General features: G+C 41.8%; 1 protein-coding gene across 1 annotated transcript in view; it reads left to right on the top strand.

Annotated features, from left to right (window-relative positions):
• Nucleotides 1-13,623, top strand: part of SLC25A22 (solute carrier family 25 member 22) — a 166,664-nt gene that overhangs the window by 120,012 nt on the left and 33,029 nt on the right. The window contains exon 6 of the mRNA XM_082269931.1: nt 13,287-13,405. Coding sequence (XP_082126057.1) covers nt 13,287-13,405 — 119 coding nt within the window. The remainder of the gene's footprint in view (nt 1-13,286; nt 13,406-13,623) is intronic.

Here is a 13,623-nt window from a genome sequence, read left to right on the forward strand (position 1 = left end):
CTATACTCTCTTCTAGCACCTACCTAGGAGGGTGCTACAAAATAATTAGACGAAAAAGTACACTTGCATATGTTATTGCCCCTTTGTTGCCATTGTTTGCCACATTCTCAGTGAATATGTTCCCCCCTAGGCCCTGCTCCTGTGCTGCCATTTTTAAAAGTAAAATCATCAGCAGTCAGCTATTTCTATCTTCTTCCTGATTCCCAGAACAGGGCCATGATTCACATTGTGCCATACCAAATCTTGAGTGGCTTGTTACTCTTCAAAAGGTAAGTACGGGAAATGCACCTTATAGCTGGCCTGGCCTGCTATTGAAAATTAACAAGCCACAGCAGATCTCATATGATGTATGCACCACATCTGATGTCACTGGCAGGAGAAGAATAACAAGCCATGCCAGATATCATAAAGTGCATGGGCAAGATCAGGCCAGATTTCCATGGAAGACACTGGTGACATGGCCTTCAGGTGTGCATTTGGGACCAAAGTTTGTATAAGTAACATAAAAGATTTTTCACCTAAAGTGCTATAATATGATTTAAAATCCATGTGCTCGGTCGGTGTGTTTTTTTTTTTTTTGCTGTTGGTGGGGAAATGTCCGCTTTAAATCTAAGCAAGACCCTATCTCCATGAAGTTTGTATTGTATGTATATCCTGCATGTGTTTATATGTGTCCTACAGGCACTCTGATCCTCCCACTTTTCAAACAAACTGGAAGGATATTTAGCTTGAGCATAGATCAGCCTAGAGGAGTTTCTCAACTTTGGATCCTTCAGAGGTTGCTGCGGATTCCATGAGCAATAAGCACTTTTGCCTCTCAGATAAGTAACCACTGGCATCAATGATCGTTTGAGCTGTCGGTAAGAGGGGGGATTCTTCCCAATAACCACCAGTGTAAGAAGCAATCTTCCCACTGACCATCACACTAATGTACAGTAAGCTGTAGATATATAATATATTATCATTATTTGTGAGACCGGAAAGTTATTAAAGAATTTCTCCAGGTAAAAAAGCTTGAGAAAGGCTGGCCTATAGTATGGAAGCAGTTTTGTGGCTTTGCTGGGGAGTTACATTTTTCACAATAAGCTGGTGCTAAACCAAATTGTGATAATTGAAATGGCCAGTTATCAATCAGGAACATCAATTCAGAGACCAGTTTTGCCTTATTGATTTCCCTATATTACAAGCCTAATTACACATAGAAAGCAGAACTGTAGCACAGATTGGACAGCCACCTGCTGCAAACTAGCTAATATGTGTGTGCAGTTGCATTAATTAAACAAGCTTAGAATAGATTCTGGCTCAGTGTCCTTGGTGAGAATCACACATAATATCACAATGACTCAGCCCATAAATTCCATACAACTGTGCACTGTAATCGGAGTGCCGAAAGCTGTTTTTCCAACATGTTATCTTTCTGATATGCTGACCATCTTTATGCAAGCATCACTTAACAGTGTGACCCATTTTTTCTTAAAGAGGGCCTGTCACGGGCACTAGATCATTCATTGGTAGTTCGAATATACACAATATATAAACAAACATAGACTATAGTTACTAGGGGGAATCGATTTGCGTGAGGTACATGAATTGTGTGTCTACACTGAGGAAGGAGTGCCCACACTGGACCCTATTTCCTGCATGCCCTACAGCTATCCCTCCATGACTGCTGCAAGCATCACACTGACAGGAGCATGGCCGGGGAGTTTTGCACTTGAGTGGGCAGAGCCTGATGGGGACCTGAGAGACTAGTTCTCCATCAGGTCTACTTCACTTTTGACAGCACATGGCAGTGGGCTGATCCATATTCCCTATTCAGTCCCATAGCGGCTTTTAAATCCGCTATCAATCAAAAGTGAAGTAGACCTGATGAGCAACTAGTCTCTCAGTTCCGCATCAGGCTCTGCCCAGCCAGTGGCAAGTCATTTTCCAAATTTGTGCATTGCCCTTATTTGTATAATGACATCTGTATCCCCATTTACATTTAGCTTTCGGCCAGGAAATCTCCAGATGAATGGGGCAGGAGATACAGTACTGTATGGGAAGTAGTCACATATATGACAGCTTCCTAGCACAGAAAGGGCTCGCTTTGAGTACTGACGTCTCTCTGTATGCCACCTCAGAGCTGGTCTTACCACCAATTTTATCATTTGAGAACTGGCGGGGATTCTTTAAGAATTTGTGTCTGCCATAACTACCTAAATTATTAGGGGAACTATCGCTTCTCGGCCTTTTGGCTAAGATCAAGTGTAGTATCTGTTCTTATCAGTGTTGGAATGGAACCTGAAGGTTAGTATCGGTGGTGGCCGAAGTATACCGGGGCGCTCTGGGCGTAACTGGAGGACCGGAGTAGGCCAAACCATAGAAAGCCGGAGGGTTCCAATGCCTTCCTGATTTGAATTGGTCCGCCCCTACCAGTTTGAAGGGAGCGAGAAAACTGGATCTGCGGCCAGTTAGTACTGCTCCTGGATGGGATTGGTAAGGAACGGCGGTGGCGGTGGGGGAGCCTTTCCTCCTGGGTTGAATCTGGCCTTGCAAAAGGCTTGTCCCCAGTTGAAGGCAGGTTCTCCCTAAGCTGTCCAAAGTTCTGATGCCCCCTGGTAGGATAGGGCTACACTTGGTCTGGCCTTTGGGCCGGGGTAGAAAAAGCCCGTAGTGTATGTGCCCCTGGGGTGGCAGCCCAGGGGTGCCTTAATTCTCACTGGTGAGGGGCAGCTCGCCTTGAGTTTTTCGGCACCATGGTCACTGCACCTACGCACACTTTTTTAAGCACCTGCCTCTTGGGCAAGGCCTTTTGGCTTCGACCAGAGGAATTTTTTATTCCGGCCGGGAAGGCCTGCCTTTGTTTTTCACTTAGGCACTAATTCACCTCTCCACTTCCCCTCCCCCACCTTTTTGTTTGTGTGTGCCTTTTTCTTTGTGGTTTGTCACTTTTCTATCACCTTTTTTCACTTGGCACGACTTGTAGGGTGTGGGTCCTCGGGCCCTACCTTGAGTCTTGGGAGGGGGTGGATATGGCCTTTTGGCTTGGTCCGCCCTCTCTCATGGGGTCTCCCTTCGGGGGAGCCCCACTTAGTACTCGGTGGGGGCTGTTTCGGCAGTCCCCCTGAAGAACGGGGTCAGTCTGGTTCCGGCCAGACAGACCATGAGTACCTCAAATCCCTGTCAGGAGTCTTGCGCCCCGGGGGATCGAGGTTCGGGTCCTACCTCTTCGGAGGGAAGACCATTTGTTCGCACACCCTGTGCACTTTTTGTGTTCCTCACGTTTGTGTGTGTGCACTTTTTTATGCACCGGGTGAAGTCTTTTGAGTGTGTTTCACACGCTACGGGCTTTAAAAATAAAATTAGGGGAACTACCTCCAGAAATCTGGTATTAAAGCTACAGTGAATGGAATTATAATCATCTAACTCAGCTCAACAGACAAACAATACGGCAAAAATATAAATACAATGTGCAATATCACTGCAGCCATCAATACAATATACCCAAGATATGTAACACAATATTACAATAAAAAAGGCTCTACAAACATAAAATGTGCACTATATCAAATAAGCACCACTGTGAAGACCAAAGTGACTAGGTGTATGACAAACCGTGAATGAAAAGCACTGCAGTGTGCAAATATAGATTATTCCATCCTACAACAGTTTTAAATAAACTTCTCAAGAAAGTTCAATCTCTTTACTGTGAATAAAAAGTGCTCCAGTGCTCAAAAACCTCTCCTTAGTCAATAAAGCATTTCAAGTAATAAGTATGTGAAAAAGCATACAAGCGATAAAAAAAACAAAAATTAAACAAAATAGAGGATGTATATCCGTCCTTGATAGAAATATAACATTGTATGAATAATGAAATATCTAAGAGTTGAGTGAGCAAGTTAACAGAATACGTGAGATATAATCAATAAGAAGGTTACCTCTTTCGCCTCAGTAAGAGGCGCCCAACTAGCTTAAAACCATGAATATGGTGTGATGGAAAACCGAGATATTATGTAATTGTAGAGACAACATACGTTGGTTGGTTAAGTTAATGCAATATTCATGAGGTTAAGGAACATTTGTATGTGTACCAAGGAGTCCATTTTTGGTCAAATTTGGTCATAGTGTCTGTGATGGTATGATGGTATTGTTCCATTAGTCTTATATCTTCTATTCTACTGATGATCTGATCAAAGGGTATAAAAGCTTCTTTCCAGTGTTTGGAGATAACCCATAACATAGCAATGCAGATGGTGTGTGTTAGGCGTGTGAGATCTGTGGTGATTTCTGGAATATTTTTGAAAAGTAGACATTGCAGGTGCAAGAGTGGGAATTTACATCTTGTAACTCTCTCTATTAGATTGAATACTTCCTGCCAGACATCTTTAACTTTGGGGCATTCTCAGAAAATATGCAATAAAGAGCCCACTTCATCACACCCTCTGAAACAATTTGGGGAGACCTCAGGGTAGAATTTATTCAATTTTTTGGGGGTATAATACCATCTTGTGAATATTTTAACAGCCGTTTCCCTCACACCTAGGGATTTGGTTGTCTTACACATATTTATCCACATGTCTCGCCAGTCTGCTATCGATATAGCAGTTTGTAGTTCTGACTCCCATCCCATCCGGATCCCAGTTGTTAAGTAAGGAATATATTGTAGATATATGTCCCGTACTTGAGAGATCTTTAAGACAAATACGTTCATATGTGCTGAGAGGAGATCCTGAAGGCTTAGGGTAGTGTGATTTAAAGAAGTTTTTAATAAGGTCATAGTTGGGCTTTTCCGATTGTGGGATCTTTTTGGTGTGTAGTAATACTTCAAAAGAGAGGAAAGTCCCACCATCATATAGGTCTAGTAATGAAGTCAAATTATTTTCGGACCACCACGCGAATCTCTCGGGGGTAATAAATGCTTCAGGAAATCTGGGGTCTCCTAAGAAGGAGGCACCGAGAGGGGGAAGAGATGCGAAGGGCCATTTTTTGGTGACAAGTCTCCACATCCTGAGAGCATCAGAAATTATTTTATTACGGGAGGAGATTTTGCGTATAGGGACTGTGTGGTCCCATAGTAGCCCTGCTAAGTGATATGGGGCGATTGAGTTTTTCTCGAAGTTGATCCAAGGCAGATCTGAGGAACGATCATGCCAACGAGCTAATTGGGCCAGTCTACTGCTGATATAGTAAAACCATATATTAGGAAGGCCCAGACCTCCCTTTGACGGTTGGGGATAAATCCTGACTGCGATGAGGAGATGAGTTTTGGGATAATTTGGGATAATCTAGAGGCGAGGATTTTACTGAATAATTTAAGGTCGTTATTAATAATCGAAATTGGCCTAAAGTTTTGGGGGCAAGAGAGATCTTTGTTCGGTTTGGGGAGAAGAGTCATGTTTGCCAGGGACATTTCTTCTGGGAAGTCGTTTCCCTTAAGTATGTGATTGAAGAGTATTGTACGTTTAGGGGATAGAATAGAAGTAAACTTTTTATAGTATGAAGCACTGAAGCCATCTGGGCCCGGTGCAGATGAATTACGGAGAGTTTTAATCATATGGGTTACTTCTGTTTCTGTGATAGGGGCATTCAACCGCTCTATATCCGAGGGAGAGAGTGATGGGATAGGGATTTCATCAAACCAGGTTTGTGAGTGTATTGGCGTGGCGTCTGGGGGGGGGGGAAAGTAGTGTAGAGTAAAATTTTTCAAAAATGCTCAAGACATCCTTGGGATGAGAGGTGGTCATTCCTGATGGTGTATTTAATTTATATATGTGAGGGGGTTTTATCGTTTGGTTCAATTTTCTTGCCAGCATTGTGGAAGCGGTGTTTCCATATAGTAGGAATTTGGATCTCGAGTGTCTGATGGATTTTTCTGCATAATCTGAAAGAATGTTATTTAATTCTGTTCTCTTTTGGTCGATTAAAAGTCTGGTGGATTGATCATGTAATTTATTATGGTTTCTATATAATAATTGTAATTCCCTAGTGAGATCTTGAATCTTAGCGGTACGTGTACGGTTTTTTTTAACCGCTAATGAGATTAGTTTACCCCTTATATAGGCCTTATGAGTGACCCATGTGTTTGGGATTGTAGTGTCCTCAGTGGGGTTTAATCTAAAAAATTCGGATATGGAATCGGAGAGCTCCTGAGAGTCTATCGGGTTAGTTAACAGGGAGTCATTAAGTCTCCATGAGAAGGGAGTAGGAGAGAGACCTATCCCTGAAGTGTCATAAAGTACCATATGGTGGTCCGACCACACACATGGAACAATGCTAGCAGAGATCGAATTGGCTAAGACCACTTGTGAGCAATAAATGTAGTCGATCCTAGCTGAAGAATTATGTGGGTTAGAGTAGAACGTAAACTCTTTGGAGCCCATATTAAGACATCTCCATGTATCTACCAACTGCAAATTATTGAGTCTACGCTCTAAGGATCTGGGGAACGTCTTGGAAGCCGAGTTTGGGTTGCTCCTATCCATGGTGGGATGAGAGACCATATTAAAGTCACCTTTATGTAAATTTTACATTTACTATTCTATTTGTACTTGAATATATTTTTCAATAAAAGTTTATAATCAAAAAAACCTCTCCTTAGCAGACTAGGACTCACTGAACAACAATGCCTCAGTTTTTACAGATTGGCATATCACGCTTATACAGATGACTTCCATATAACATGGCTTCTGGTCCTGACTGTCCTGTGGAACTCCCCATATGGTAAACAAAAAAGAAAAAAGGGGCTCCAATAGTGTCTAAAATGTGCTTTATATATATTAAAAACACACTCACAAGAAAATAAAACAATACAGCATTAATCAGGTAACACAGCCTGCATGATGTATTGTGCCAGAAGGAACATTAAACCGCGGTCTAGGTCTCACCCAATATCTGCTGCGTCACCTCCAATACGTCAATTCAGGCACCACCGCTGAGTTTAGATCTGGTTGCCGCTATACCAGCATCCCAACGCTTTGTCTATTCTGGCTTTGTTTGTTTGTGAGTGTGTTTTTAACGTTACAGAAAGGTAAACTTAGGCTCGGTTCACACTAGGGCGACCTGTGAGGCGACCTGGTCGCCTCACAGGTCGCCGCAGGTCGCCTTCCATAGGGAAGCTGCGGACCCGTTCTAATAGGAGCGACACAAGTCGCTCCGACCTAGAAAAAGGGTCCGGAGCTTCTTTGGGGCGACCAGGAGGCGACCGCCCGAAGTAGCGTCGCGGTAATGTGAACCGGCGCTTATCCTTTTTGTTTGCAAACATTTGTAAAGACATCAGTTTGGAAGAAACATAAAATACAGAGAGGATAAAATACAGAGAGGATAAAATTATAAAATATATTATATCAGTGATACATATCACTTGGATTATGATCAAAATTCCAGTCATTATATCACAATACACTGACCAATTATACAGTAATACAGTGGTGTTTGATAATGGGTCACTGACATAAGAAAACTATGAGTCCTATGGCTACGTGGGACCATGTATACTCTGGTACACTGTGTGTGGTTCATTCATTGTGGAAAAAAAAAAAGAAGTAAAAAATATATAAAAGAAGCTAGAAACAAATAATAAAAAAAAAGATCAAATAGAAAAGGGAACAGAGGGAAGAGACGTGAGCATTCTGAAAAACAGAACATGACTCCTCCAGGACATTTCCCATAAGGCCAGCAGACTGTGATGTCATGATTCCTGGGTTCCCTCATTGGTGGAAAACTCTACAGAGGATTTAAAATAATCCCATTGGACCCATGCAACTTGATAAGGCCCAGGCCTATTCTTCTCTCAAAAGATAATTTTCTAAAAAGATTCAGTTTCTTTCATCTCACACACCCATTCTGGAACAGTAGGGGCCTGATCTAACCTTGAGCGCCCTAATATAGACATGCGCACTGCCCCTAGGACATGGGGCAATATTATATTATAGATTGTATAACTCTTATAGATTTTCAGAATTTTGCTCCAAAAGGGTACAATGAGAAGGCATTTGTTCCAAATGTGGGCAAGTGTTCCCCTCTCCTTGAGACAACTTCATTATGTCTGGCACCTGAGCATGTTGGATCCATGGTGTGTGGGTTCACAGGACACCTGTACCATCTGGAAATATTCTTGTAGCTCCTCTCCTGGAATATAGCAGACAGGAACATTTTAAGAGGGTATAGACTGCCCCAGCCCCCACTTCCTTTTGACTACAAAATATGTGTTCCTTGAGAACATAGCAGAAAAAAAAGATTTATATACCAGGTAATTTCAATTAGAATGTTAAATAAAAGCCTAGGGGTGTAGTATTCTGTACTTTAAGGAGTAGGTTATATTGACAAGCCTCTGGGAAGGAGCACTGGCAAGCATAATTAAGAATATATAATATAAACTGACAGAAGAGGAATATGCTGACTCTAATTTAATGATTTAGCAGATTGTAATTTATGATGTAATTTACATAGGCTGCCACAATACAAAGTTTTGGTAAATCTAAAGACTGATTGCACAATCTATGGCAGTGACAGATTTTTAAAGAATTACCACCAGTTTCAAGATTAAAAAACAGGCGGAAATGAAAACCAGCTCCGCACAGTCTCTCCAGCTCCATTAAGCGGTAAGCTAAATAAATTAAAGCTAAATGTAAACAAAGTGACTGGAGGTAGTGGTGATGTCATTACCTAAAATATAAAAAAATTCCCATATTTGTCAAATGGCTCACGTCATTGGGTAGGCAAAGCCTAATGGGGAACTGAGAAACGATTGAACCGAATAGTGGCAATGGATCCGGCCACTACCATGCGCTATCAATCAACAGCCAGGCAGACCTGATGCAGAACTAATGTCTCAGTCCCCCATTAGACTCCACCCACCCCAGTGTAACTGTACCTCTGTAAGGGCTGCTGGTTGATCAAGATTACTGCTCAGATCATGATGATGATGACAAGAGTTCTCTCATACTAGTGCAGAGGCTGCCAACACAGAAAGAGCACAGTTCAAGCACATTGACACAAGGAGCAGTCTAAGGGAATGTATTTTTAGGATTTTTTGCTAGAAACTTGAACAATGGGAGAGGACGCAGGGTATGGGATTCCCTAGACCAGTGATGGCGAACCTTGGCACCCCAGATGTTTTGGAACCACATTTCCTATGATGCCCATGCACTCAGCAGTATAGTTGAGCATCATGGGAAATGTAGTTCCAAAACATCTGGTGTGCCAAGGATCGCCATCACTGCCCTAGGCCATGAGGTTCAATAGGAGGACCCTCTTCTCTGTATTGCAATCCTCAAAAACAAATCTTTTGCTAAACGTAAGATTACATTTCCCCTTGAGAGACTAAGGGAAAGCCTAAGGTAAGGCCAATAGTACAGTCACCAGGTTCTTGTATTAAAGTCAGTATTCAAGATGCCACTGAGCAGCTGTGCCCATTCAGCTTCCTCCAGATAACTTCTAATAAGGCTTTGCAGACTGGATCCATCAGGTGAAGTCACGGGGTGTTGAAGACAACTTTAGATGTAGGCCCTCCAGCTCTGCCACAGCTAGGACTTCAGTAAACAGCAACTGGACTTAGTAGAGTTTTTTTTAGGTGTGGTGGGGAAGGGGGATAGCCACCCCCATACAAACAGATGGAATCCCTTCTACGGGGAAACCCAACTACCCCCTCCAGCCATCTACTTGGCCACATCTCACAGGGATTGGCTAGTACTTGATAAATATTCAGGCTGCCTATTGTTCTAGAAGCTGCCCTATGTTCTAGTAGCCTCTGGAAGGGAGCTTGTGAAATCCAAAACAGCCCAAAGACACCAACAGTTGCTTCAATGATTACAGAGGAGCCAAAATAACTAAATATACTGTACCTAAAATACTAGCAGCCAATCTAGGAGAGTGCTAAACGTAAAAAAAACTCCTTGAATATGCACTTGTCACTGTAACTGGCGCAGTGGCTGGGGAATGAGGGAGCACAGTGAGGAAGGAGTGTCCAGTATTAACAATTAGATCTCGGTGGCCTGCACCACCAGATTTGTGTGCCTGTTGCAGACCATTATCCATGAGCATAAATCTTTCGGTACCGTGGCCAATAGAATTCAATAGAGTGTTTCTACGACAACCTTTATGAATTTCCCCCCAATGCTGCTCCATACATATTAGTGTGCTATGTGTCAGGTGTGTTTCATTTGCATCACTGTAGAATTATTTTCAATAAATAGGGGAATAGTGTGAATCAGTACGTTTTACTGTACCAATGAAAACATTTTCAGAAGGGTACAAAAGCAGTCCATAAGTCTACAAAACTTCAAAATGCACACAGAATTTGCACATCGGGACCTTCTATTCTCTCTGATCCATTCCTTGGTGTCTCCTCTCCTCCTCCTTCAAATCTCAAGCCAGTATTTTACTTAATCTACTAAAGTCGTGTTCACCTCAAACACCCAATTATGTGCAGGGAATTTAGGCTGGGGTTCGAACGACTCTTCTGAATTAATTGTTTTCAAGGTAAAAATTAGTTAAGCTCTGCCTACAATATTAATTTCCCACCCCTACATGGAGTAAATGCTTTCTGTCACTAGATTTCCTCCTTGTTTAACACAGTCCCACTGCAAGACAAAGCAAAGGCTTGTCATCTGCTAGGTCAGTTCACAACACCTCATTGAAGTGATGTGCACTGAAAAAAAGGACAACGTGCAATACTTTTTGCCAATGCAGCATGGCACAGCACAATTCACCCTTAAGCATCAGCAAGCTTATTAAAAGTATAATCACTGAAAAAAAATCGGCACTGCTGTCTTCCTGCTGCACAAAAGAACATCAGCGTTCTAGCTTAGGCACTGCTGTGAATAGGTCCTGCACTCACGCACTCACAGTGTAGTGATGTGGAGAGCAGCACCGCTGCCATCATCAGGGCATTCATTTAGGACCACCTAGTACCAGAGATGTGTAGAAGAAGAAGAGGCCCCTGCATGTCACTTGACTAGCCTGAAGATTTGTTAAAAAGGTAAGTATACAATAAATAAGAAATTAATACATAAATTACATTTGGATACCCTAGGGGCGGGGGGGGGGGGTTACTTGGGAAAGGGGTGGAAGAGTTGGGCAGTTAATTTGAATTTCCTTAATGAGAAAATGTTGACCAATCAATCCCCTGTTTCTATTCAAGGTTACAGAAGTTAACAGAGGATAATACGTGTTTGGTTGCAGTTACATAGTTAGTCTGGTTGAAAAAAGTCACAAGTCCGTCTTTCCAAAAAGAGGGAAAAAAAAACAACAACCGTACAATCCCATATTCACCAATCCTATGCCCACAGTTGATCCGAAGGAAGGCGAAAAACCCAGCAAAGCATGATCCAATTTGCTTGAGGGGGATAAAAAATTTCTTCTCGATCCCCTCGACAGGCAAACTGATATTCCCTGGATCAACTTTACCTGTAAATGTTAGTATCCAGTTCTATTATGTACATTTAGGAAATAATCCAGGCCTTTTTTTTAAAGCAATCTATTGAGCTGGTCCAAACCAGATCTTATGGGGATCTTTTCCACATCTTCATAGCTATTACTGTGACGAAACCTTTCTTTATTTGATGATTAAATCTCTTTTCCTCTAGGCGTAAAGAGTGCCCCTATCCTCCCAAAAACTCAAACTCGCCAAAATCTCCAACCACGTCACTTCCGACGACTCTACAGCAGCGATAATTGGAGATTCTGTTGCTGTTTTCACAGACCACTACGCATATACACTACGGTACAGGCAATATTAAAGGACATTGTTAGTCCGCCCGCTACTAACCAACAACATGGCTGCCTCCGAGGCAGGGACAACTTTTTTCCTACTTACACCAAGTTCACTATATGGACCACTTATCTGTTTACACATGTTAATCATATCCCCCCTTAATCTTCTATTCTGAAGAGAGAATAAATTTAGTTCCTCTAATCTTTCACCATAGCTGACAAACTCCATGCCTCCTATCAGTTTGGTTGCTCTTCTCTGCACTTTCTCCAGTTCCTGATATCCTTTTTTTATGAACTGTTGCCCAAAACTGAACTGTATTTTCCAGATGGGGTCTTATTAATTATTTGTGTAGGGGCAAAATTATATCTCTCTCTCTGGAGTCCATACCTCTCTATTATTAAGCTTATGATCTACCAAAACACCCAGATCGTTCTCCACCATTGATTTACCCCCCCCCCCTCCCCCCAATTGTACTCTCCCTATTATGTATTATTCATGCATATTCTTATACCCCGAGTGCATAACTTTACATTTATTAATATTGAACCTCATCTGCCACATAGTTGCCCAATTGTAAGTTAGAGACATCATGAAAGGAAATTGTTTCACTGCATTGCTTGGTGTCATCTGCAAAGATTAAAATGGTACTTTTAATCCCAGACTCTAAATCATTTATAAATATATTAAAAAGTAATGTTCCCAACACTGAACCTTGGGATACACCAAGATTTGTGGGAGATCTCCTGTGTAGTAGCTTACAACAGAAGCAATGTGATCCAAAGAGATCAATCTCATAAGACTAAGGCTACATGGACCGTTTTAATCTCTTGCTAGGATTGGCAGTTACCTCACTTGCAGCATGCTGAAATCAATGAGCTGCTAATGACTTGACTGTTCATCCTAGCCTAAGTGACCCTTGCTACTGAGAGATTGAAACACTTGACAAGCAACTAATTAGATACATGTTGATATCAGCATGCTATAAATGAGGTGACTGCAAACAAGTGGTTAAATTGTTAGGTGGAAAAGATTTATTGGTCGCTGTGGCCCTTCCTTTGTGTAACAATAATAAGATCTGCTACACAAGAGATTTGCAGCCAAACTATTAAGTAATCGATCTCGCACAAATGCGTAATTCTGCAGTTTAATTGCGTAGTAGAAAGTATTAGTAATTACCATTACTCCTCTACAGACTTTGATTTAGATTATACTGCAAGATTAACGAGACCGGTCTCTTAACAATTGTCCAATAATCTGCAGTGTCTGTGATTTTGTGGGACTGGATGTTTGATAAAAAGTTGAAATGCAGTACTCCTTTGGTAAATCAATCTCAGTATTTTGGGCTGGATTTGCACTGTTCTGTGTGTTTTGGCATTCGTGGTAATGCACACAGGTAGGTATGCATGTGCCTTTTCACGCTAAACTGCAGTGCATGGGTATTAACTAGTTCCAAAGGAAAGAATGTTTTTTTCTACTTGAAATCAAATTTTAGGAAAAAAATGTCAAATGTGAATAAGCCCTTTAAGTTCATAGCAGTTCATAGCAGAAAGAATATGGGCGGTTGTGATTTTACTAATTCTTTTCTATGCAGGAAGAAGTTGACTCTGTGGAAAGAGATGTTGGCTGGTTGTGGTGCTGGGACATGCCAAGTAATTGTTACCACCCCAATGGAGATGCTGAAGATCCAGTTACAGGATGCAGGAAGATTAGGTAATTCAGAATACATACGGATTTGGATTACTTTAAAGTGTGAGAGTGTTAGAACCTCTTTCGGGTTCATATTGCTGTCTGCGTCCTTGTAGGGGAGAGCCACCCTCTATTTTTGCCCAGCTGACCATTGTCACTAGAATCTAAACTGAAGGAAATGCAACTTTTTTTATATCTTTCACCCTAACAACAATTCAGGGGAAGTTTTCCAATAGGAACAT

Source organism: Pelophylax lessonae, assembly GCF_965119305.1.
Source record: "Pelophylax lessonae genome assembly, chromosome: 10".
Lineage (NCBI taxonomy): Eukaryota > Metazoa > Chordata > Amphibia > Anura > Ranidae > Pelophylax > Pelophylax lessonae.